General features: G+C 30.9%; 2 protein-coding genes across 2 annotated transcripts; one reads left to right on the forward strand and one right to left on the reverse strand.

The window, feature by feature from the left end:
* Positions 1 to 491: 491 nt before the first annotated feature.
* Positions 492 to 6,533, forward strand: LOC126772785 (DNA helicase MCM9-like). Its single transcript, XM_050493362.1, has 12 exons — positions 492 to 894; positions 977 to 1,248; positions 1,399 to 1,628; positions 2,099 to 2,205; positions 2,313 to 2,532; positions 2,760 to 2,916; positions 3,354 to 3,463; positions 3,577 to 3,723; positions 4,058 to 4,182; positions 4,618 to 4,747; positions 5,068 to 5,213; positions 5,308 to 6,533. Exons 1-12 carry the CDS (start codon positions 800 to 802, stop codon positions 6,413 to 6,415), a joined length of 2,847 nt encoding a protein of 948 aa, XP_050349319.1. The 5' UTR covers positions 492 to 799; the 3' UTR covers positions 6,416 to 6,533.
* On the reverse strand, positions 6,477 to 7,526 carry LOC126772872 (mitochondrial transcription rescue factor 1). The gene is made up of 4 exons (XM_050493479.1): positions 7,252 to 7,526; positions 7,021 to 7,163; positions 6,824 to 6,896; positions 6,477 to 6,747 (listed from the first exon to the last, which is right to left on the reverse strand). Exons 1-4 carry the CDS (start codon positions 7,435 to 7,437, stop codon positions 6,544 to 6,546), a joined length of 606 nt encoding a protein of 201 aa, XP_050349436.1. The 5' UTR covers positions 7,438 to 7,526; the 3' UTR covers positions 6,477 to 6,543.
* Positions 7,527 to 27,319: the final 19,793 nt, after the last annotated feature.

The raw sequence follows: 27,319 nt of genomic DNA on the forward strand, positions 1-27,319 counted from the left end.
ATTTACAAATGACACAATATTTTTTTGTTTAATGTATTGCAATATTTGTTCAATATGTCCACATTTCTACCAATATATTTTAGTACATTTATTTCAAAGTAGTTTGGTAAAATGCGTAAGGTCCCTTACTTTTTAACATATCAAATGCATCTCTGAGGCGCCGTTTTATCAAAACAAATATTAAAATCGAGGATAATATTACTGAGGACAAACTAAAAAATCGGTGCCAACTTTTTGAAAGGTAAAAAAAACGGTATTAAGTCTGTATATCTCATATGTAGAATGAAAATTTAAAAAAATATTATTTTTAAAACCCAAATAAATTTTTCACATTCTATATAATAACTTTGATAATTATGTTACATTACTTTATAGGCGATCCAAAGAGTTTAAAAAAACTTTTAGAGTGATCTATTATAATGTCTCCACTCTCTTTGTCATTGTCAAAAATAAGTGTCAATTGTCGATTACACTGTACACACTTGACACTATATACAAGTCAAAATATTCTATCAAAATACCCAAAAAGTTGTCGAGTATCTTCAACTTAGTTTCGACGTAGTTTGTACCAATCATTTATATTATTTAATGTATATAATTTATGCCTATCTAGCATATGCCTGTCAGCAAAGATTATAATAATCAATAAATGAAATAAAAATTTGGAGGAATACATTTATATAGAATTTAAAACATTTAAGTTTAATTGTTTAGTTAAGAATAATGTGAAAAATTAATGTATTAATAAAACGAGAGTACGGATACGGATTACGCTGTCAGAAAAATATAATTATTAACAATGATTATTGAATATCTCACAACTTTTCATTTACAAGACTGCGTAAATATACTATCAGAACATGACATTTTGGGATATTACAGCATCAAAATAGAGTAAGGTTTTATGATTTTATCGTAAATAGGTATATATTTAATGATTTATTACGTGTTCTTATATAAGATTTTTTTGTTATAGTTTTTTAAAACTTTTCGAAACTTATCCTGATGTTGGCGAAAAAGTGCTTTGTAGTCCTGTTAATACGATACCTGTTTGTAATAAAGATATAATAAAAGTTCAACAAAATATTTTAGAAAGAGAAGAATACAAATCTATACTTTTAAAGTTGCCTTTCCATAACTTAAAAAGGAATGTACATGCAAGATTTTTTGGGTTACCGGTTTGTCCTGAGTTACACAGGACAATATTTCCTAAAAATGTTGATTTAGGATGCTTTGTAAAAGTCACAGGTAATACTATTTTAAATGAACTTTATTAGTAGGATTTTAACTTATTTAATTCAATTGTTAAACATTTTAAAAAAACAAAGTTATAGTTTACCATTACTGTATTTAACATATTGTTAAATAATATATTTTCATGGATTTTATATATTTAAGGCACTGTGGTGCGTGTAACACAGGCAAAGATGCTTGAATATCAAAGAATATATGTGTGTATGAAATGCAAATATGAAAATTCTGTGGAAGCAGATTTTGAATACCGTTACATATTAAAAGCACCATCAAAGTGTGGGAATACTGAAACAAGATGCAAATGCTCCACATTTACACAAGTTAATCTTGTTTCTAGAGAGCATTGTAAAGATTATCAAGAAATTAAAATACAAGTAAGTATTGATTATAGTTAAATTCAATATACAATAAATGCATACACAAAATTCATTCTTAGCTAAATAATAATAAGTGAAGGCTAGATCAAGGCTAGCTAAAACTAAAAACACTGTGCTTTGTAACATCCAAATATGTGTTTGATCAATCTTGACTTTGTTGTAATAGTTAAACATTGCCATGTCTTCTTTTAAATGTTAAATCAATAATAACAAAAAAAAAAGCCAGTGTTTAATTAATCAATTGATAAGTTTATAAGTAACGTGTTTAGTTTTTAGACATTTTTGGTTCTGATATTTAGCAAATCATTTAAAAAGCCCTCATCATCATATTCATTTTCAATGACTAATGGCCATACACATAAACATCGTATAACATTTTAAAGGTTCACTAATCACCCCTAAACAATATTTATCACATGTGTATCTTCAATTTTCAATCACAGTATTAATTAATCATATTGTGATAGGAGCAAGTAAATAAACTCAGTATTGGAACAATACCTGGATCTATGTGGGTTATTCTGGAAGATGATTTAGTAGACTGTTGTAAGCCAGGTGATGATATAATTATTTGGTGAGTGTAATAAAATTTTAAAGTGTAAAAAAATGGCACAATTTAAAACAAAATGATATCTATTGCTTGTTGATGTTCGAAGACAAAATCCATTTTTGTATTTACAGTGGTACAGTACGCCGACGATGGCGTCCTTCACTACAAAATAAAAAATCAGAGGTGGAACTTGTTTTGCAAGCTAATTATGTGGAAGTTATAAATGCTCAAAGATCAGAAGTCATAGCTATGGCTCCTGACATTAAGGACTGTTTTGATGATTATTGGAGAAAGTACGAACAGTGTCCATTGAAAGGCAGGGATCAAATACTTTCATCTGTTTGTCCTCAGGTCTGTTGCAAACGATTGAACAATATGTATATTAAGTATAGTATTTTTTTTATATTGTATACATAATCTATATCATAATGTTCCTATTTCAATATTTTTGTCAAGTTAAGTCAATGTGTTAGTATTACTTTTTTTATGTTATTTGGAATAATAATTATCTTAATTTCGTTTATTGAATATTGTTGATACGGTTTTGTATCTGTTTAAAACAATTTTTTATATTTTAGGTTTATGGTCTCTATTTAGTAAAGCTGGCTGTTTTACTGACTGTTATAACAGGTTCGGATCATAAGGTAGAAAATGAAGGTAATCAAACCAAGTCCGATGAGAAACTCAAAACACATGTTCGAGGACAATGCCATTTGTTACTTGTTGGTGATCCTGGTATGGTAAACATTTCGATTAATTTAATTTTTTTTACTTGTTAACAATAAAATGTTGTGCATAGTCTTTTTCAATCCCAGAAGGAGTAGAGATAACAAACCTTATATTAACATATTTCACGTGATTTGTGAATAGTTATGCACTAAAAATTGGTCTTGGTTAATATATGTTTATTTATAATACAAGACTATCCAACTAAATTACTTATATCCATATTAATTTAACTGACAAAGTTCCGAAAGCAACTTCAAAGCGGCATTTTTCACGAATCCATACTGAATATCACAAAATATAAATAAGATAGAAGATAGTCAATTTGCTTATTTTTCTTTACTACTCCCATGATGCTAGGAGCGTAATCATTTTGTATCATCAGTTGATAATAATGATACAATCTTTTGTACTCTCATTTTCGACCCATTGGATTCTTATTTCAGGTACTGGAAAATCACAATTATTAAAGGCTGGTGCCGAGTTAACACCCCGATCAGTGTTTACGTCAGGAGCTGGCAGTACAAGAGCCGGACTGACATGTGCTGCTCTTAGAGTAGGTGTGATATTGAAAGCTTCACAAAATTAATATTTACATACTAATTACTTATTTACTTAATGCTTTTTATTATTACTTCATAATAAAAACACATTGTTTAATATTATTAGGAGGAAGGTGAGTGGCAATTAGAAGCTGGTGCATTAGTATTATCTGATGGTGGTGTTTGCTGTATAGATGAGATATCACATTTAAGAGATCATGACAGAACTGCTATACATGAAGCTATGGAACAACAGACTATATCAGTCGCAAAGGCAATTCATTATTATAATTAATTATATTAAGAATAATGTGTAAATTAAATTGTGACAAAATAGCTAATGATATATACACTATTGATACAAAAGCTAACAGTTATGGCTATGTGAATCAATTTTTTTTGTCATTATCATCATTAATTTCATAATTTATATATTCAAAATAACATATTGCATAAAGTTTTGAGCATGAAATGAAAATTCAGTTATGAAAAAGCGTATTTCAATCAAACTCAAATCAAATATGAATAGAAATATATCTATAAATATCTAAAAAGCCTAATAGGAATAATAAGAATAACCTAATATGTCATTGTAAATAAAATTACAGGCTGGAATAGTATGCAAGCTGAACACCCGGTGTGCTGTCATAGCTGCATGTAATCCAAAAGGGCAGTATCAAAAAGATGAGCCACTTAGTGTCAATGTATCCTTGGGAACCCCATTGTTAAGTAGGTAAATAATATTCTGTATAAGTACATAACAAAAAATAAGTTAATATATTCATTACATCTCATATAAGTTTTAACTAATTCTTTCTGGTCAATAATCTTTTACATACTTAGTTGTAGATGATATCAACAAATACTTCTATTAAAAAACATGTTCAAATTTAAATTTGAAAAAATATAACCAACTATTAGTGGTATATTGGAAACATATATTAAATAAAAAATAAAAATAAATGAAAGTATTCTTTTTCACCCGTGCATTTCGTGATAGATATAAAATTATTAAGTCTATGTCCTTCCTTGAGGTTCAAGCTTCATTCATGCCATAATTCATTTTCATTATAATCGGTTTAGTAGTTTAGCTGTGAATGTGTAACAAGCAAGAGTTACATTTACATTAGTATAATATATAAATTTAAATTTATTAACATTCTTGCAGGTTTGATTTGATATTTATTTTGCTGGATTCAAAAAACAAAACATGGGACAAATTAGTGTCATCCTACATACTTTTTGGTGATGCTAAACAAAAAGAGGCAAAAAAGAAATGGAGTATTGAAAAGCTACAGGTAAATTGATTTAACATACAAACTGCTAAAATATTCATTAAATTAATATGGTAAAAAAACGTTATCAGATACATGTCACAGTTGTAGAGTTCAACATTGTTGGAAAATCTCATTGAGATAATTAAATAATTGCGAAAAAAATTCTTTGTTTGTCCTTATATTGTCCCAACAATAGAACAGAAAGTCACTAATTTATTAAAAAACGTGCATATTTTTATACTCATACTCTAATACTCATACTTTAATACTCATACTCTAATACTCATACTCTAATGTAAATAAAAATATACTGTAAATTGTATAAGCAAATATTTTTCTAGATGTATATAGGCTTAATAGGGCCAAGACATACTCAAATGACAAAATCAGCAAATACAATATTACAGTGTTATTACATGATGCAGAGGAAATCAGAATACAGAGATCCATCTAGAACTACTGTCAGAATGCTTGATAGTTTAATTAGGTAAAAGTAATGCTTTGAATTAAATAATACTATGTTTTGAGTTATTACAATTTAAAAATGAAGTTGATTTTAATTACTAAAATTCCTTTTGCAGATTATCACAAGCTCATTGTCGCCTTATGTATAGAACTACTATATTACCAATAGATGCTATAATAGCTATTTCCTTAGTTGACTTATCAATGCAAGACTGTACATTAGATGACACAGTAGACGCTTTACATTCTACTTTTGTAGAGTATCCAGATTTTAATTATTTGTGCATAGCAAAGAAATTGTTGATTAGAATGAATTTATTTCACATTTGGAAAGAAGAGTTGCTTTACTATGGAAAATTGCTACAAGTAGATCATAAAACCTTAGAAACTTATATTGATAGTGAAAACTTTAAAATATTTGTCAAATATGATGATGTCACAGATGATAATATACCGCTATCTGCTTCAATTGTAACTAGTTCATACTTTAACAAGAAAAATCCTAATTGTGATGGTGAAAGATATGACAACAAACATAAAAATAACAAAGAAAATTCAAATGATAAAGTTATTCATGATAAATTGGCAGCAACTTTGAAGAAACATGCTACTTTAAACAAAGTTGAAAAAGAACTCCCTCATGTTGGCAAAAAGAAAAAAGCTACTAAACGAAAACGAAAAGAAGTAACAATTGATACTAGTTTTTTTGGAAATAAAAAACAAAAAAGTAAAAGGAAGAATAAAAAAATGGAATCCAACGGTAATCTGTCTGATAGTATTGTTTGTAACGAAAATGAAATTTTAAAAGCAGTACCAAGTGTAAATGATGTATTTACAGAACTGGATATTGATTTTAAAATCCTCAATAATTCTTACTGTGATACAGATACAAGTGATATAAACAATAAAAATTCACAAACTGAAATTGATGCAGAAAAAGAAAAACAGTCATGTATCAACAATATAGAAATCAAGTTAAAACTTAATGATAAGAAACTGTTAGATACAACAGCAAATAAACTAAAACAATTTGAATTTACGGCGAAACACGATTTCAACAAATTTTATGGTGAAAATTCTAAAATTAATAATATAGCTAAAACGGAAACAACAGTTAAATTATTGAATACTGAAGATAAAAATGTATTTCAAAAGCCATCACGATTAAGTTCCCAAATATCAATTTTCGAAAGTACCGACTGTGATATTGATTTAGATATATAGAAAAAAAAATTAAATTATTTTATCATGGTTGAAAAAAAAGCCTAATATTAATGTATAAAGTTTTATTATTTTTAGTTATATTTATACTGTTTTCTAAGTTAATAAATAAAAAATGCTATATACTATTTTTATTGATCTTCATTTGATGTAGATGGTTTGTATGGATCATTTTCATAGTTTTCTATAAGGAGTGTTTTAAATCTTCTTGCTGTCACCAAGATGCTCTCTTCTTTTGCTGTTATATTCAATATTTCAACTCTCGATATATACAAATGGTCTGAATTTTTTGGACTAACACTTTTAATTACGTCTAATTCGTAGTCCACTTTTACCTTTAAATATTATAATTATAGTTAATAAAATTAAAGAAAAAGATTGTTAGAAACTACATTATATAAATATACTTACAGGCATACTTTTTTTCAAAATCTTTTTACCATTAACTCTAATTTTGCTTTCATAAAATAATTTTTCAATTTTGCTGAAAGAGGTAAATTATTTTATTTTACTAAGAGCCCAACAGTGGATTATCATGACAATGAATTTCGATGTCTTCAATACAAGTATTTGAAATTATTAAGCTTATTTGGGACATTATTACTTACTTTCTTGCTATTCCTAAAGCAGACTTAAGGACAACATCAGCTCTCAAAGATGTTGTGGTAATTTTAACAACTTTTGAGTCCCTTGATAACGATATATCATCATCAAAAACATCGGATTCATCGTCAGAATCTAGGTCTGTTTGCTACAAAAGAAAATTGTGTATGTTGCTTAATTGGTCCAAGAGTAGTAATAAATAAAACTTACGATACATTTATAAACATGAGTTTTACCTTTTGGGATTTCGAACGACTTACGTCATAGAAATAACTTATTGGTTTCAAGTTGTCAAATTTAAAACTATTTAAAATTTTACTACAGTGAGAATAATTAATAAGTTGAGGTTTTGTTCTTATTTCATTTATGATTACACGAAATACATTACTCATAATTTGGCTAGGTCTCCTTAAAATATTCATTTTGCTTATTCTGTTTGGTATAACTTATGTATTTTTAATTATAAATTGTTTTTTAATAATGTATGGTCTTACATTTTTGATTTTTGAAAAGAAAAATGATATGATAACTGACAACCTAATGTCAATAACAAGAAATTGACACTGACATAAAGGTTATGTCAGTTGTGACTACGGAATGATATACCTATGAATTAGTCAATACCGCAATTGAATTTGCCGCGTGAGGCGCGAGTGTAGTGTAGAGAATATTCACTTATTATACATGTCTTATTTTTAATTTATTTTGTTTGCTAGTATATACAGATATTTTTATAAAATACAAAATTAAAATAAAAAGAACAAAATACACATTACAAATTTAAAGCAGAAACACGCCGTCTAAAAGATTGTCCTGTGGCATGTGTCATACCCAAGACGCTGGTATTGTTGCCTCTCTGCACCGCTAGACTCAGCCTTTGGGCTAGATAAGCGCCAGCTCTTGGGTCACCAGAAGTGTGGACCAGTTTCTTAGAAATATCTTTTATGATTATTTTTGTATCGGACGACCCAATGTTTCAAAACCCAGCCCCGCAAATTCATATTCGTTGGATAAAAGTGAATATTTGCGGCCCTTGAGTATTTGAGCAGCTTCAGCGGCTGCACTGGCCTTACGAGACGTATTGTATAATAATATTTATATTATTGTTTTTTAATAATGTATGGTCTTGCATATTATTTTGATTTTTGAAAAGAAAAATGATAAGTGATAACTTATAAATTAAATTATTTACATTTACATTACATCTCTTAACAATCTTCGACCGAATGTATCAGTTCCTTGTGCCAGAATATATTTTAAAAAAAAGAAAAGTGCGTCGTCGCCGTCATAGAATAAGAATATCTTTTTTGGCGCGAAGTTTAGGTGCTTCGAACATACAATTATTTGAATTGTAATTTTTAGTTGAAAGAAGAAACACAAACTAGAAGAAACACTTTTTTTCTTAGGGAACGGATAAAAAAAGGAGAATTCCCTTTTTCGGAACAAAACAGGACTGCCCAACTCCCTCAGAGTTGACTCCCTCACATTCAATATTTTATTTATTTCGTTGTTTTCTATTATTCAAAATAAAATGAAATTTGTTGGCCCTGCTACTAACATATTTTTTTAATGGAAATGATTTTTATCAGAAATTATAACCGCCATTCTGATAAGAAGCTGCCAAGTGCCGACTATTTTTAACACGACTGTCCCAAAAAAAAAGTGTTTTCTTTATTCCGCCATAAATTTTAAATACCTGTACAAAATTTATGTATGTATTTTTGCAATTCATACATCATTCCTAGTAACACTGGCTGGATTTTTTTACTTCTTAGTTCGTTTTTTTGCGTAGACAGAGAAACTAGAGCAAGGGGCCGCGATTAAGAGAGATAGTTTGTCAATGTGTGCATATAATGTTGCTATAGTAACTGCATTCCCTTTTTTGAGATAAATAATTTTCAGGATTTAATTAAAACAAAACGAGGTTATTAAATTTTATTATATATTTTTTAAATTAAAATATGTTTTTGTTTTCCAACTACACCCATAAACCGTTGCATTATTTGTTTTTGTTTCCGCTATCAATAGTACTTCAGCATCTTTATATGGTACTGGATTAGCATTCTCCTGAGATGTTGATATCCACTCAATTAAATTATTAATAAAGAAAAGATGCCACATTTCTATGTTAACCTCTTGACTTGGAATGTAATAATATTATAAATTCAAGAAGAACGTTAAATAATGCTGTCATTAGAAAATTATAAACAGGAGAAAGAATAAATTAAAATAACATATTTATATATACTGAAACACTAAGCTATTATTAGACGCCGTATTTATTTGTTTACATTGTCGACGAGTCGATATTTTTTATCTAAAATCGGGACATTTTTTTAACTGACGCTGACAGCCCTTACATTATAAATTATTATAGGTAATAACTGGAATATCTTATTATTTTAGGGATTTTAATGCGATATAAGGTTCTGTCATGCTATGGGATAAATATTAGTCACTGAGAAACAAACAAAACCGTCAAGTCAACTGTCAAGTTAGTTTTAGCTACTTGAGTAGGGCAACAAACACTAAAACTGGTTACGCGATAAGGGACAAAAGATTTGATAATTCTATCTCTATATAAACCATTTGTAACGTAATTTTCGTTCTCTTTCTTGTGTATGAGAGAAGGAAATCATCGTTGCGTCTATTAGTTTTCTGTATACGGTTTTTTGGCATCGTCATTATCGTGCAATTATTGAGTTAAATAGCTATAATTAACGTTTAAATTACTATAAACAATCAATTAGATGCTTATAAGTTTTATTACAACAGAAATATATTTAAGTAATTGTTTTTTATTCAACAAAAAATTAATTATGCGGTCATGATTTGTACAGTCACTAGTTCTATCTGTCAAAAAGTAAATACCTTAATGGTTATGTTGTAAGAGTAAGTCAGATTGTGATATATAATATTGGATGTGATACGAATTGGTATTAAATGTTGCTGGAGAGTATCTGTCATTTTTTATTTTAATTAATAATAATCTACATTTTTAATCTGGCAATAAGAACATTGACAGATACTCTTTATGGCGGGAAACAGATAGACTTGAATTCTCTTGACAAGCATTGCGGATTTCGTGTTGAGATCTAGTTTTTACAATGTATAGTAATTATAAGGACTCTACACCAGATTACTGGTGGTAGGGCTTTGTGCAAGGTCGTCTGGGTAGGTACCACCCCCTAATCAGATATTCTACCGCAAAACAGCAATATTTGATAGTGTTGTGTTCCGGTTTGAAGGGTGAGTGAGCCAGTGTAATTTTTTTTTTTTTTATATTTGCTGGGAGGGCAAATGACTACTCCACCTGATGATAAGTGGTAGTAGAGACCAAACGCGACGACGGCCAGTACAGATTACAGGCACAAGGGACACAACATCTTAGTTACTAAGGTTGGTGGCGCATTGGCGATGTAAGCAATCATTAAAATTTCTTACAATGCCAATGTCTATGGGCGTTGGCCTACCTATACTATAATTAAAAAAAAGTCCTTAAACATGAATTGTTCATTGAATTTGCATTCTGTAGACGTTAATTATTAATAGATAAGGAAAATTGTAGTCTCAGTATATATTATTAATTACTCAATCATGTTTCATGTTATTAAATTAAAAATAATATTTTTGATGCAACTTATAACATGCCGAATCGGTAGTGGCAATCCATATCTGTCACATTTTGAACTGTCGTCTTAGAAGATTAAATCAAAGGAAAAGCTATGGAAAGAAACGCTAAGAAAGTCATTAGTTACTTAATTAAACTCCAATTACTATTTTTTTTAATGAAATAAATTAATTTAGATATAATAATTTATTTTGTAATATTAACTTATTATTATTATAAGATTCATTATTATTAAATATCACCGAAAAGTGTCTGTAATTTTTTATATTAAATAATAATAATTTATATTTTTAATCTGGCAACAAGAATATTGAGAGATACTCTTCATGGCGGGAAACTGATCGATTTTGAATGCTTTTTTACGAGTATGTAACGAATGTTATGAATTTTATATAACGAATTGTACAAGAATTATAGCTTTTAACGGAAAACATATTAAAACATAATTAATAGTCATAAAATATTATTTAGTATAAATATGTATGTGTATAGCACACTTAAAAAAAGCAAAGCGTACTAAACAATTAATTTAAAAAAATGGTATGTAACGATTTATTAATAGACCAGTGTTTATGCTTACCATAACAATATTATAGACGGAATACTCGAGTGGATGGTAAACACCCCTTCCCTTTGTTTACAATATCACATTTGGTTCACGTAACAGCTATAATGGACGCCTTCTGACCATCACTCATTTATGGAATACTTACTTAGCTTTAGAGGTTACAAGTTTTCCTATTAATTATTTCGTATCTTAGGCAAAGATAAAAAAAACAAAGAATGCTTAGAAAATTAGGCATAAAACGTTTTATAGCAATTTAAAACATATTTTGGAAATAATGTTATAGTTGCCTTTAATATATTGTAATAAACATACTCACTAGTTACTACTCATACTTTGAAAAACTTAAATTCACTGCGCTGCATCAGGAGCTTTCACTTTTGATTGCATATAAGTGTTTGTTTTGGGATTCTAATGTCTTATTATACCTAATTAAATTAACGAAAATTTGATCAATTAAAAGCTCATTAGTGAAGGTCATGAGTGCCCTTTAATATCTCTCGTCTCGTGATTTAAATGATACGCGTTTTATTTTTTAAATATATTGGTACAGAAATGAGACAATTAGTTTGCAGGTCTGTCGCCTTTTTGTTTTGCAACCTTGATGTGGTCGATAGGTACTATTTGGATAGCTTACCGGCAATAGCGAATAACTAACGTGACGTCGATACTACATGAATCGCTCCTTGTGCCTATCTGATCAGCAGATTGTACCTACTGTGTAAGGGGCCTTGGTAACCAAGTAGTTTTGTTGGGCAACAAGAACGGCTTCGCTTTGCACTTACCCTTCTACAGAGCGAATACCATAGTCCTCTGAATCACTATAGCTACATTCACATGACTTACAGCTTCGTGGATTGACACCGAGGAGGAGGAGGAGGAAGAACAAAAACAAGGCGTTTTTGTTGAAGCGCTTGGTATTTTCTTGGATAAATATCTAATTAATAAACTGAATATTAATATAATATTTGGTTTATGTTAGCGACAACACAATTAGGTACTTTACAACACTGAAGTTTGATTTGAATCCTGTTTTAAGAGGGTGTCAATATCTATATCATTTTAGGGTGTGCGCCGTGCATGTCGAGGACGTGGGAGCGTTCCTGGTTCGTGTGTACTAGTTACGTACGTGTACATCAAACCATCAATATTATGCATTGTACGAGTACTTTGTTTTGCTAATAAGACACGTATAGTTTTGAGATAGAGTTATAAATTATGTGTAGTGCATTTAGGGGGATGAGCTATACAAATGCACTGTTTGTATATCGGTTATCTTGACTCGGCGACGGGAAGACGCTCCATAGTAAACCATCCACAGTAAACACTGGAGACATCTCCGATAGTGTAATTTTAAATGTTTTTGGCAATAAATTTTCGTTTAATGTTTATGCTTTATGTTATGATATGATTCCTAATCTATACTTATATTACAGTAACAGCCTGTAAATGTCCCACTGCTGGGCTAAGGCCTCCTCTCCCTTTTTTTTTTGAGGAGAAGGTTTGGAGCTTATTCCACCACGCTGCTCCAGTGCGGGTTGGTAGAATACACATGTGGCAGAATTTCGATGAAATTAGACACATGCAGGTTTCCTCACGATGTTTTCCTTCACCGAAAAGCACGAGATGAATTTTATACAGAAATTAAGCACATGTAAATTCAGAGGTGCTTGCCCGGGTTTGAACCCACGTTCATCGGTTAAGATTCACGCGTTCTTACCACTGGGCCATCTCGACTTTTACTATTACTTATACTTATATTATATATGACTTATACTTATATTATAAATGCGAAAACAATTCTGTCTGCCTGTTACGCTTTCAAGACTAAACCGCCGAACCAGTATTGATAGAATTTAGTAAGAAGCAAACTGGAGCTTCAAGGACGGACAAAGACCCTCTCCCTCTAAAACGTGGGCGAAGCCGTGTGCTAGTACTAGTATCTTATAACATTTATTTTTCCATTATTTACCTAATCCACTGTTTGATTGTTATAAGAGTTTTTTCTTTGTTTAAATCTATACTCATATTTTATGTAGTTAAAACTAACGTACGTTATTGACAATATAATGTTCCTCGCTTAGTTTCCTAAGCTGTCATTATTTTTTATTAAGCTGCTTCCATTTAAAATGAAGATAAAAGAACTATTAGAAAAACAATCACGATCTATTTCAAAACATCCAAGAGTTTTTAAGTCAGCACTATGCGGTGTAAAAATAAGAGCAAGATCTCAAAATACGGTAATTAAAAGCCGTCTCAACGGTACGGAGCTATAGTTTATCACATTATACACGGTTTGTCTCTTAGTAACATGTGGACACATGTCTCGAATTCGTAACGATCTTTTTATTTTAGTATACGATTATGTTCACGGCGGGTTCAAAGGGTTTTTTAATTTGACACAGTTTATAGCTTTGTCCCGTTTGATGGTTCATGGCTGTGGGTGGAATAGATACGCAACTGGATGGTATTCATTAAAAACGCATCGCTTTTAATATTACTTTCTGATGCTACTGAATGTTAACGTTTATAACAATAATTAATTTGATGAAAAATTAAGTGAGCAGCAACTTAGCTATATTTTTTTATATTATTATAATCTTAGAAATACCAAAAAGTGTTACTCAAGGTATGACCGTCATACGTACATATTTCTTTTCAAGCTTCTTTATTATGAATGCAAGGACGGCTTTCAGACTAACCACTTAAAAAGTTCATTGCCGTCTATGCCTTTGCATTTTGCAAAGTAACGACTTGCGGGTAGAGCGGTTTCCTTAAATTTACAGCCGTTTAAAAGAGTCTTAAACGTACAGTTTTATCAGTATTTTGAGTAATAACTTACACTTTGCACATAATCAAGAAGTTTATATTAAACTAAAACCTTATGAAGTCAAACTATGATACAAAATATATAAATAATGATGCCTGTAATTCTAAAGTTTTAACTAAGGCTGCATATATTTGAAGCGCTTTTAAATTAAATATTTACAAATAATAATAACGATTCAATTAATTGGCGGTGTGTGTATTATTTTTTTATTTCTATACGTTTGTGATTACACGAGTAATTCGCTTAAATGCTAATATGGTTATACCCTTTTCATACCCACACACGAGGAAGTGAACAGTCCGCTAATTCAGCCGTCATTTGCCTTTTAATTGCATAATGCTTAATCAGTCTAAAGCCAGATGCGTGACTTGCTTACCATAGCTGTTGTCCATAGAAATTAAACAATACCTACCAATGAATGCGCAAAGCAAATGTTTTGCTGTCGTTAAGACTTTAAAACGAATTTTGTGAAAAGGGTGGCCAAAAATAAGTAAGTAAATTAAATTTAAAAGTCCGTTTGTGTCTCACAATAGGTCAAAGTGCGACATTTATTTTAAGAAAAGTCTTGGAACTTATTCCTTCACAATATTCAATTGTGATATATACATGTGGCTTAAATTAAATTTGAAGATAACAGATTTGCTGCCTAATGGTCACCTCCGCCGATAGACACTTACACAGTAAGAACTACTTGTTACACCAACAATGCACCGTCAACCATAGTATCTTAAATTGTATATCTCATACATTTAATTAAATTAGCTCACTCACCTTTCAAACCGGTATTCAGCAAAACTTAGGTAAATATTGCTGTTTGGCTGCTTTCGAAGCACGATTTGCTCGTAGACATTCATCCATTCATTCATTCATCCGAATGTGATGAAACTGGTGAGTTGTTCTGCGTATACCCAAGGATGTTCATAGCCAAATACATGAATCATGTATGTTTTTTCTTCGACACTAAACGTTTAAAGTAGTCCCGTGTGAAGCCAGGAATTATAAGTGATATAAAATTTTGGAATAAAAAATTATTACATATTTAATTTTTGTTGAAATCTGGAGAATGATAGACGAATTATATTGTTCATATGTTTTTAAGTAAATATTTCATTTTGACTAAAATAATTATTTTAGATAATGAATATTTTTAGTGCAGTAAATACAGTACTCTACGTTTGGCTAAGGGCAGCATTATGATTTGATCTTAGGTATAGGTATTCGTTATCCTTATCAAAGGCGAATGATATCATTGTTCCTATTCTACTCAGTTACACGATGAAGTTACATTATTAAAATCACATTCTTGAACAATGCAAGTTTACGATGCTTTATGCCCGTCGACGACGGAAGTTATGAATACATCGGTATTCATGTTGCCTTGTTATATGTTGTAAAACAAATATAAACACTGCATCCAATTTTAAACCTTAATATGAATGTTTAAAAAACTAATAATATCCCTAAAATTTAAATGAGAGAGTATCTTATACAATCAAAAATTAAAATAATTTAAAAAGTTAACAGTATGGTTAATGAATAGTTAGAATAGCAGTCAAGTTAAAGTTAATGATTTTTGTTTTGGTATTTTTAATTGTAATCTAGCACTAACTGAGGGCGAAATGCACATGCAAAATTAATAAATTTTACCACTTTAGCGTTCTACGTGCTTATTATCAAAAATATGTATCACTATATGTATTTGCCTTTGTTTGCTTAAAAATATTGAGATTTCGGACAGGAGTACTACTAATAAAGTAGAAAATAAAGCCTAAAATCATTTGTGCTATACAATACAAAACGATTTTGTCGTTCCTCAAAGTTACTGTAATATTAAAAGTGGAATGACAATTATTAGTTATTTAGGAATTAGTCCTTTTATATAAATACATATTATGTTTAAATATACACAGTTAGAACAAAGCTTACGTAATATAAAATTAATATCTTCCTCATCTTACGCAACTAGTTATTCGATAAAGGAAGTAAGTCGAGAATTAGATTTCTCATTTGCCGCGCGAGGTGGCATATCGTTTATCATCCGGAGGTGACACCTCATCATGTCACGGTGCCCGGTCTGCTTTGTGTAACCATTGGACTGTAAAACGGCTGACAGCCAAGAAGCCGAAACGTATGATGTAAAATAACCGTCCAATTACGAATGATGGCCGTTGATGTCGATATTTTAAATGTTATCATTAAATTGATTGAATTTCATCGGTAATTGGTTGTTATTTTGATTGAATGAAGATAACTTTTTTTATATGACAGGAATTGTATTTCGTGTGTGAATATGAAGTATAGAATAATATATTTATATAAACAAATGAATTTGCATGTTGAGTGTCATACTGGAATTCGTCGTAGTATTTGAACATAAAATAAAATGTATAGTATTAATAATGGAAGAGAGTTTTTATTTGCCTACTATGTAATAATGAGTATTATGTAATATGTATGTACTTAATTAACCAAAATATGACGTATATTACTGAAGTTATAAGTTGGTATAGCTTAAGTAGAACATACAAATCTGCATGGAATAGATATGAATATACAGTAATAATTTAAATGTTTGTAATTGTACAGGTACACGCTATGATACATATAAAATAATATTTAAAACAAAAACAAGAATTATGTTCGTAATATAAACTCAGGCAGGTATATATAAAAATTTTTACGGATTTAAATAGAATTTATGGTACGAATTTATGAGTGAACCACATGGAGTATGGGACATCACAAACAGCCTCACTAATGTAAGTTTTACGAGTAATTTCATGGTTATTCATTCGCCTCGCAGGGGGCGATCTTTGGGCGTTAACGGAATTCGTCGCACCCTGTGTTTTCGCTTTCAGTCATCTTAATTCTATATTTAGAAACGATCTCATATCGACCCCTTTTTATGTCAATGAACCAGTAAAAGTGCCCTTAATCATCGTTTTCAATAGTAAAAAGGTTTTATGTAAGCTCATAAAATGATTGTCAAGTGATAATATATTAGAGTATGGTGGAATTTCACATTATAAAATATATTGAACTATATGTATAAAATTTAAATTACTTTATAACCCACAATTTGCTTATTTACTATCTAATACTAAGACGCGAAGATACCTAGTTAATGTTTATTATGAGTAAAGGCTCGTTTGCGTAGATAACATCCGTATACGATGTATGCCATTATAAGCTCATTTTGTCAGCTAACAGGGTGATGTGAGCTTAATTAAAATTCTCCACCATCCATCATTGGATTATTGATTTTGTGTCACGTGCATTTGGCGCGTTGCCTGTCCGTTATCAATTAGTTATGAACCGTTGACACTGGTATTCTTGGCAAATGCTATCAAAATTAATTGATGCGATTTACGAATTTAATTGTTTTCATTTCGAATCGTGTACATACTGACAATTATTAAAGATCTAAATAAAGTAGATACTTAAGTAACTTTAACTGTAGTAGCTTAATCAAAGGAAGTTTAATGCTTTTGAAATTGTTCAGTTTATCATAACGCCCTACGGAAAGTAAGATAATGTAACAAACGGAGTGACTTAATACGATAAACGGCTTAAGGCCAATAAAACTAAACAAGTTAAACGACTCCGGGCAATAAACCACCGCCTCTGTATGACGGTCCCGTAATGATATTTAAGTTACCTCCTTCATGTTAACCGAAAGACAAATTGGGCGCATTAAGGACATGAATAATATCGATGCAGACAGATCTGTAATTGACATGCGGTTTGAACAGAATATTGTTTACCGACTCTCGTGATTCATACTAAGCTGCAATATTAACTCGGCTTAAGCGGGAATATTGTGCGGAATACATTCCAGTAAATCCGGTATATTTTTAAAGTTTTATGACTATTGCATGTTTGCCAATAAGAGGTTATGTTAAATTTTATATTCTAATTTGAATTTTTAAACCAGACCAGCTTCGTTGAATTCTTAATATAACTTTAATCTTTAATATTTCTTTGCGATCTCATTTAAAAGATTTCTTGAATGTATATTTTTATATACAATTTCGTTTCTGGATTGTGGCCAAAGCATAACAACTGCATTGCGGGAGGTACAGCACTTAAAATTGACTCTGTACAATCTGGAAAATCCATTTCAGATTTGCTCGACCAGGAATCGCTATCAAATGTGTATTGGCGTGTAGATGTAAATACCGCTCGTGAGTTTACGATTTAAGTTAATATTTTTGCCAATACTACTTTGACACGGATAATTCAAATGATTGTGTATACCTCTCTGCTATATATAGATTTGTTTCATACAGTAAATATTTTTTGTTCTAAGCAATGACATATTATAATTTATGGTTAAATTATGACGTGGAATTGTAATTCTCATTTGTAATCCTTCACAGGTAAACTTAGCCTTACAGCAGTGGTACGTGCAGTTAAGAATGTAAGACAGCTACCTGACATTGATATGATTGGTATGGTTTGATTATTTGTATCATGTCTTATAAATATTAGATTTAACAACTATGATCAATCCTCAAACAATACCTTTCGTGCTATTGTAATCTTAGAGCAAGAGACTCACTTCGAGGTGGTTTTATCAAAGTCGGAATACTAACCGTAGCATCACAATGCCATGTATATACATAACGATTTTGATTACTTTTATGAAACTTTTATAGAAGCAGACACTGTATAAACGTGAGAATTAAAACGTGTAACACCAAGTTTTCGAATCGAATTCATTACATCCTTCCCGGGACGGCATTAGTCCCAGTATAATGAGGATTCATTTCATTATACTAGGACCATTTTCGTGAGGGTCATATAAATTTATTTTACACGATTAATACATGTATTTAGTGACTAGGATTGATGAAAAAAGAAACTGAGCTCCAGACATTAAGAATCTATATTTCAAATCGTTGGTAGCTTTATATTTCATTTATTTTGTAAAATCACGTTTTAAAAGTAGCCTACTAAAGCCTACTTGAGTATCCTTGCAACCTACAAACCTTGGTAACTAAGCTGTTATGTCGCTGTTGCCTGTAGTTACAGTGGTACTCACTCGCCCTTCAAGCCGGAACACAACAATACTGGGTACTGCTGCTTAGATAGAACATGTAATAATAATCTGGATAAGTACCATCCGCCCAGGATGGTACTTACCCAGACGAGCTAGCATAGCTAGCATAAAAACCATCAAGTTTTGTTATCAACTATATTCGTGTTTTAATTTAATTGCCCGACGCTTCGATATAGTTGCAAATAACAATATAAAATAGATAATATACTATACAATAATAATGAAGTATATTTACTTCATTATTATTGCAATGAGTACAATTATAATATAATATTTCCAATAATATTTTAAGCAATAAATTAGAAACGAAGAAAACAACAACTGCAAACAGATTAGAGAATTGTTTATAGCTCGGGGTCCGTAGATGCCAATAAAGTTTAAGATGGAGGGCGGAGGTCAGGATATCATGAGTGTCATGTCGTAGGCGGGTTTACTGCACACTAAAATAAAACTGGCTCTGAATGTCCTCAGCGTCATTGTTGTGCGCATCGCCATCTTTATGAACCATTCCGTTGAACTGTTTAACGCTTATGGTTATTATGGCTGATGCCGATTGGGTTCTATTGTCGCTTTTATTAAATTATAATTGAATTGTTTTTGAAACAGATTAAAGATTATATTGTTATATAAAATATTTTATTTATTAAACAAAAAAACACTTAATTGAACACTCAAAAATGTACAGGTTTTGAATGAAAATAACTTGGTAAATGGCATTTTAAATTATATTTATAGATTTAGATAAGTTTTTCTTAAAGAATATATTTGAACAACAACAGAAGCAACAAGTACTTTAATGGCTATATTCTCGAACTAATTAAAGCTTTAGTAGCTACAGAAATGTTTTTGTTCAAATAGATGTGTGTGTGTGACTTGTTTTCATTGTGACATTGTAAGGAATGGTTAATATTTCTTACAAAAGAAAAAAATATACATAATATTTGTTGTAGTGACACTTACCATCAGGTGGTCTCTTAAATGCTCTGCCTTTTCCAATTAAAGAAAGAACGTTTTTTTCGTGTTGCTAATCATATGTACAAATGATGATCTTAATATAAAACTAATATTATTGAACAGATAATCATCTATGTAACAACAAGAAATTTAGCTAAGAAGATTTAATTTAAATTTAGAACATGAGGCAAATAGAATCAGATTTCCATTGAAAAAAACAGCTTATTTATGTATAAAAACTCAAAACTGTTTTAAGTATTTTTAATTGTAAAGTCAATACGACAAACCCCCATCTTATTAATTCAACTCAAGTGACTTGTTACAGTTGATAATTTAATAAAAACCAACGGTTACTTGTAAAACTCATCGTGACGTTTCTCGGTTCCTGCTTAATGTTTGAGTTAATTCAATTTTCACTCTTGAGTGGCATTTATTTTGCTATTGTTGCTCCGAGGGGACAAATCTGCGGGTAGAACGACCATAAGATATTTATCTGAAACTATAATTTATTCCTCAGGGGCTAGTATGGTCTAATATATATTTTTTTCTTATTGTCAACCTTGTGCTTTTGTACATAAGGTCTAGAAATAATATTGTGATAGTGCATATTTTACACCTATATCAATGTCATGAAGGGATAGAATGCGTTTCTCTCCATTATTTTCGGTGTCATGTCACACACGACAACTATAAAAAAATCATCCAAACAAAACATGTTTGGATGATTTTTTTTTATCTATCTATTAAACAAAAAATATGTTACGTTGAATTTGGCCACAATGTTTTAGTAAAATAATGACGATGGCTGTATAAATCATATTTTATTGTCGAAAATACATTGCTTTATTTTAATAATTTTTTAAAGAATTAACTTACCTTAGAACCTGACCTGAGAAGAATCGCCGGTTCTTCTGAGGACAGGTTTTTTTCTGAATCGATGACAGTTTTTACTTTGACTTTCAATAAGTAAAGCTAAAATATTGAATAAATAGATTTGAATGAGTAAGTACCACCCAATCATTAAATATTCGACTGCCAAACAGTAATACTTAGGATTGTTGTGTTGAAGCGTCAGTGATCCAGACGTAAGGGACATAATGCCAAAGATTGTCAGATTGTAAGGAATGGTTAATAATTTTTCAGTGCTAAATTTTATGGACGGTGGTGACCACTTAACCTCAGGTGGGACATTTGCCCGTCCGCCTATTTATTTAGTAAAATAAATAATATAATCCAGTAATTATCATATCATTCACGGTGGAGATTAGTTCATTAGGCATGACGTTTCTGAATAAGAACAATTGTATGGGTGTATAATGGTGATAATAACCACTCCCATTACCCGCATGGCGTAAATTCTAACGCAACCAATTATAATGGATTGGAATTTTGTGGTTTACATTTATTTAAATTTTTGATGGATCTTTTATGTGGGTCTTAGAAATGACATTCTTTGTATTTATATTTTTACTAAGTATTATTAAAATGTAATGCTATTTTAGTTTTATTACCGAAATGTTGACTTTGTTGTACAGTTAATCGCTGTATTTATTATTAAATTATTTGAGTCTTTTTTCATGCAGAACGGCAACTCAAATGATCTCAAAATGCAGTTATATTGTAAATTGTTTTATTAAGTTAAGTATAAGTTAGTAAAACTTAATCTAATCATCGCAGATTAGATTAAGTTTTACTTGATATTATAATTATGTTTTTTAATTGTTTAAAAATGCTTTTGGTTTTCAATTGTATAATTAATAAAATGTTGAAAAGAATGTTGTTTACTGGTGATAGGGCTTTGTGCAAGCTCGTCTGGGTAGGTACCACCCCCTCATCAGATATTCTACCGCAAAACAGCAGTACTTGTTATTGTTGTGTTCCGGTTTGAAGGGTGAGTGAGCCAGTGTAATTACAGGCACAAGGGATATAACATCTTAGTTCCCAAAGTGGGTGGCGCATTGGCTATGTAAGCGATGGTTGACATTTCCTACAATGCCATTGTCTAAGGGTGTTTGGTGACCACTTACCATCAGGTGGCCCATATGCTCGTCCACCTTCCTCTTCTATAAAAAAAAAAGAAATAGATTATGTATATTTTATGTTCAAGGCAAATTTAGCTACTTAGAAATGCGCAGCGTTTGTTCACAACACCAGTTTTTTTAAATAAAGAATCATTTATTGTACGTCGTTAATCAATACAATTTGTTTATATTTAATCGTGCACGTACGCTCCGTGACTAGATTTTTTTAACGATAAGAAATCTAATCTTTTACTCCCCTAGTTTGTAGTACGAAGTCCATTAAATGAGTCCCTTAGTTTTCGCTAAATAATACACCGCCGAGGCTCCGAGGGGCTAAACAAAAAGTACCGGAACTAAGCATAGTAATGTACTATAGGGAGTAGGTGTTCAGGCTATGTAGTATGTAGCTGTGATGCACATTAAATATACAAATGTGTAATATATTAAATTAAATTTTCTATGTATTTTTTGCGATAATTATGTACAGCTATAAACAAATAACTAATTTTAATGATACAATGCGTTTTTTTTTCCTATCATTTCAATGAATTTATTGCTAAATATTAAATTTTATTTATTCATACGTGTGATATAATTAAAATATGACTTAAAATATGACATAAAATATAACCAAAAAATCGATTTGATTAAATATTATTTTTTATTCTTTTCTTTTTTTTAGTGGCAATGCAACAATTGAGCCGAATTATATTAGATAACGCAACTTAATAAATAAATTAATAGAACCATTTAAAAAATAAAGCGTTATTTTAATTTTTACAATTTATTATTAGTTTTTAACACATTACTTATATATCTAAATCATATTATAAGTTAAAAATAAACCTTTCGATTTCGTTAATATTTTAGTGAAATGTTAATGATTAAAAAGTCTATTAACAATTTTCTACAGATTTAATACAATAACATACCCTGAAGCGTCATACCAGTGCGTTACGCAGCAGATGTGCGCCCGCCCGAATGACTCACGACGACTCAATTACACATTCGATAGTTTTGTGGTACCCTCCTCGATTTGAAAACTATTACGCTTTATGCGGACATTGAACTATGAATCTTGTCTCATTAAATTACACGGCCAAACAAAATACATGCAAAACAGTACCGAAATCGGATATTTATGCTGTATATCTAAGTTTAATGGTAATGAATTATTTATTGGTGCATCGGCATAAAAGGTTTGTCTATAATAAAGGTATGGATTACGGGTCTATTAAAATTTGTACGTTATCGTATTGGTTATGTAGTCGAATGGTACTCTAGAGATATTCTGTTAGAATAATATCGAAACTATGCTCAGAACATGATCGTGAAATGTCAGAAAGCGATATGCGACATTTAATATAATAATTAATTATAACATTTGCAGGATACACGCATCAAAAAAGCGTATCACCGTTAGTCTGTTTGAACATTTCACGAGTGAGCAACGAGGTGACTTCATACCGAATAGCATTGCTGAATATTTCAAATATTTTTTTTAAAATATGATACGTTATTTTAAAGGATACAAACAAACGTAACGAACTCATGTTGAAATTAATTGTGATAAAGGAGAAATAACTGGAATTCCTCTATTCATAGTATAACACTAGATATTAATGTAATTCGTTATGTAAAGTAACACAAGTTTGAATGAAAAAATATTTTTGTATAAAAAACGAATGTTATATACGTGCAATTTTATAGTTTTTAGAAGTAGATGTATAATATAAAATTACTCGTATATCTTATGTTACTCTTAAATTCGCAAGTAATGCAGAAAAATCGTGCATGTAAATAAAAATAAAGTGAGTATGTACAGGTCTGTGAATAGTAATACTTTAAAATAAAACGATCCCAAATACTCATAACAGTCGCGACCTTCCGCCCGGATTTAAAATTATTACCATAATATAGCTCGTCTCTGTCGACTAAAACTTATCTAACAGAACCTTGTTTTGTCTTACACGGCTCCGCCGCTAAAAGGAAATACTTGTACAAATAAATAAAGCGGCTCTTAAGCGGTTGTCATTGTCAATCCGTGCGCTGATCCTGTGGTCTTTTTATAGATGGTGTACGTTGCAAGTTCTGGAAATCGTCCCTTATCTCTGTCAATTTTTTTGTCGCACATGTTTCGGATTAGCGGTTTAGAGAACGTTCTGTACGACCTACCGCAGAACTGTGTCATAACTTTCAGTCTAATCCCACGTTATTCATTGATGCGTTCGCTTTGAAATTTCATAGAACTTTGCAGCTATTCTAAAACTGTTACAAATTATGTTATGTTATGTTCTGTTCTTTTTGATATTATTTCGTAGTTTCTTAATTTAGTTATAAGTAAACTATAATTATATTGTTTCAAAAGCAAACATATTTTAAAACATTATACCCCTGTGTTAGTAGTAGTACTCAACATATGAGTACTACCTGTAACTATTATTTATTAGAGATCCTAAAGATAATAAAATAAAAGAAGAATGAAAAAGATTGCAGGAAAATATATATTAAAAAAATTCATATAATTTAAATAATATGTATGTAAAAATTACATACTTAAATTGTTACTTACTACTCTAGTAAGGTATAATATTGACTTTTATGACTCCTAAGCTTGGTTGAGAAACTTGCTATATTTGTTTGATGGAGACAAAAATTATCACTGAATGATATTAGCGCCTCGTCCGGTCCGACAGGTGTCAACTGTTAGCACTGTCAACATTGTTTTCAAAATTCCAGGCGTATAAAAACAGGCAGTTTGGACGTTTCGATATGTTCCATACCTATTATGGATAGAAACAATGCTTGTTTTGTCTATTTGTCTGTTAACGTTATACATGCCGCGGCTCGCGTGTCGTTCGTATGTCGCGACATTTATATTGTACAGCTATCCTTTACTCTTTAACTTCTATTTTGTAGCTCACATTCTATCACAATTAAATTTTAAATTTAAATCTGAACTTTTTTCGACATAATGTTAAAAATTCCCACAACAGCCTTGCTTATAAATTTATACATTATTTGAAGTTTTTAATTTATGAGGGTTCTTATAAAATAAACGAATTCAAAATAAATTGGAGAAACACAACAAGCCACAAAAGTTTATTTAAGAGTAAAGCAACTATTTTTTTGGTCCCATCAAAACAGTATCGCAGACATTTGTTTGCACAATGATCGCGTGTATTTCTTTTTAATCTGTGACGAGGCGCAGCTGTACTCTGTAGGCAGCAACAGCTGTGGCGGAGGGCCCTTGAGACTCTCAAGTCAAGCACTACATTATTGAAGCAATGCCTCGCTCTTATGCAAACTTCAAGTTTCTCAGCATTTAGGACTTTGACACACAAATTGTTGCTGCATTTGTGAGCCACAAAAGCCTAGACGGTTAAATGAAGTTGTTCATTGTTTAAATAAAATGTTATTTCATTTTAATGTACCGGAATTTCTTTTGTGGTTTTGTTTAAAATTATTCGAATGTGGAGAACTTAATAATGTGTACACATTTAACAGTTAATATCTTTAGCTGCGTTAGTTATTGTAAAAAAATGTTAAAGAATTTAATCACATTATTTACTGAAATGAAGCCATGCTCTTATTAATATTTTCATACCTACAAGTTATTCTGCAGGCATGAGCCGAAATGGCCCAGTGGTTAGAACGCGTGAATTCTAATCGTCGATTGCGGGTTCAACCACAAACAATCACAATCAAAATTCATCTTGAGCTCGGGGGTGAAGTATACTGGTGGTAGGTCTTTGTGAAAGCTCGTCTTCGTAGGTACCATCCACTCATCAGATATTCTACCGCAAAACAGCAGTACTTGGTATTGTTGTGTTTCGTGTTTGAAGGGTGAGTGAGCCAGTGTAATTACAGGCACAAAGGACATCTTAGTTCCCAAGGTTGGTGGCGCATTGGCAATGTAAGCGATGGTTAACATTTCTTACAATGCCAATGTCTATGGGCGTTGGTGACCACTTACCATCAGGTGGCCCATATTATGCTCGTCCGCCTACCGATACTATAAAAAAACGTCGAGAGAATACTGGTATGTGTCATATTCACCTGAAATTCTGTTTCTTTCTGTCAATCCGCTTGGATCAGCGTGGTGGATTAAGCTTCTTCATTCAGCTTCGACATTCACAGACAATTACATAACGTACTTTAAATTAAGCTAAATAGCATTACTTAAGAGAAAGTATTATATAATATATATATTACAATTAAATATTATACCTTACCATACAGACACACGGTTTCTACTGTTTTATTATATGTATAGAAGACAAATTTTTATTGTCATCCAATTTCAATGAAACAAAGCCTATATAGAGCCTATATAGAGATATATGCAGCCTCGGTTCCATTAGTTTTATTTTGTTTGTGTGTGTGTTGGATGGTAAGGCGAATAACATATCACACAGATATTTGTTTTGAGAACTTTCTGTGCTTAGATCTGTTTTTATAAAAATTAAAAATGAAAGTACTAGGCACCGTTTCCTTAGTTTTTTTCGGCTATCAAACACAATTTGTATTTGTATTTTTGTATTTCTTCGTGAATATAATGAAATAACAAGTACTATATATGATGATGCCTTATTTTTCATTACTATAGCATCGAATGAAGTATTAATACAAATGAAGCAGATAAAAATTCATAAATGTCTTGTGCGGATTTGAATCCGTTATCTTCAGTTAATATCCACATGTTCTAACCACTGGACTATTTCTCTCAAATCCTTTGTCTTTTATCTATAATACAACTTACGAGTCTATTTCGGTGTATCGAGTTTTCGGCGCGTTGATCAATTCTCTTTCAATTTCGTGTAAATAGTCACTTAAATCGAATCGATTTAATTCGGGCTCGAATTCGAGTTCTCATGGCAAGTGGCGTTGGAATCGACATATCAATAACAATCGACCTGATGTACAACACTCGTAGTATCCTCATACCGTGCAGTTGTTTCGAGTACCTTTCGTCCCCTCGATATGTGCTGCGTACACATCAGACGAGCAACATATCACATAAATCTAAAATAATATTATAAATGCGAAAGTAATTCTATTTGTTACGCTTTCAAGGCTAAACTATTGAACTGATTTCGATAAAATCGTTACGAACAAACATGACGGGCGGACATGGGGTGCTTTTTATCTAATACCCGCTCCTTTCCCTAAAACACGTGGATGAAGCCGCAGGCGATTACTAGTACGCTATAAACATACCATAAGTAAACTTTGATACGT

This window comes from Nymphalis io, chromosome 13, assembly GCF_905147045.1.
Source record: "Nymphalis io chromosome 13, ilAglIoxx1.1, whole genome shotgun sequence".
NCBI lineage: Eukaryota > Metazoa > Arthropoda > Insecta > Lepidoptera > Nymphalidae > Nymphalis > Nymphalis io.

Excerpts from the sequence above, each read along its gene's own strand:
- LOC126772785 (XM_050493362.1), top strand. The coding sequence starts at position 800 with ATGATTATTGAATATCTCACAACTTTTCATTTACAAGACTGCGTAAAT. Across the intron at positions 2,206-2,312 it reads GGTGATGATATAATTATTTG|TGGTACAGTACGCCGACGAT; the intron begins GTGAGTGTAATA and ends TTGTATTTACAG. Across the intron at positions 3,724-4,057 it reads AGACTATATCAGTCGCAAAG|GCTGGAATAGTATGCAAGCT; the intron begins GCAATTCATTAT and ends ATAAAATTACAG.
- LOC126772872 (XM_050493479.1), bottom strand. The coding sequence starts at position 7,437 with ATGAATATTTTAAGGAGACCTAGCCAAATTATGAGTAATGTATTTCGT. Across the intron at positions 7,164-7,251 it reads GTCGTTCGAAATCCCAAAAG|CAAACAGACCTAGATTCTGA; the intron begins GTAAAACTCATG and ends TTTCTTTTGTAG. Across the intron at positions 6,897-7,020 it reads GCTTTAGGAATAGCAAGAAA|CAAAATTGAAAAATTATTTT; the intron begins GTAAGTAATAAT and ends TACCTCTTTCAG.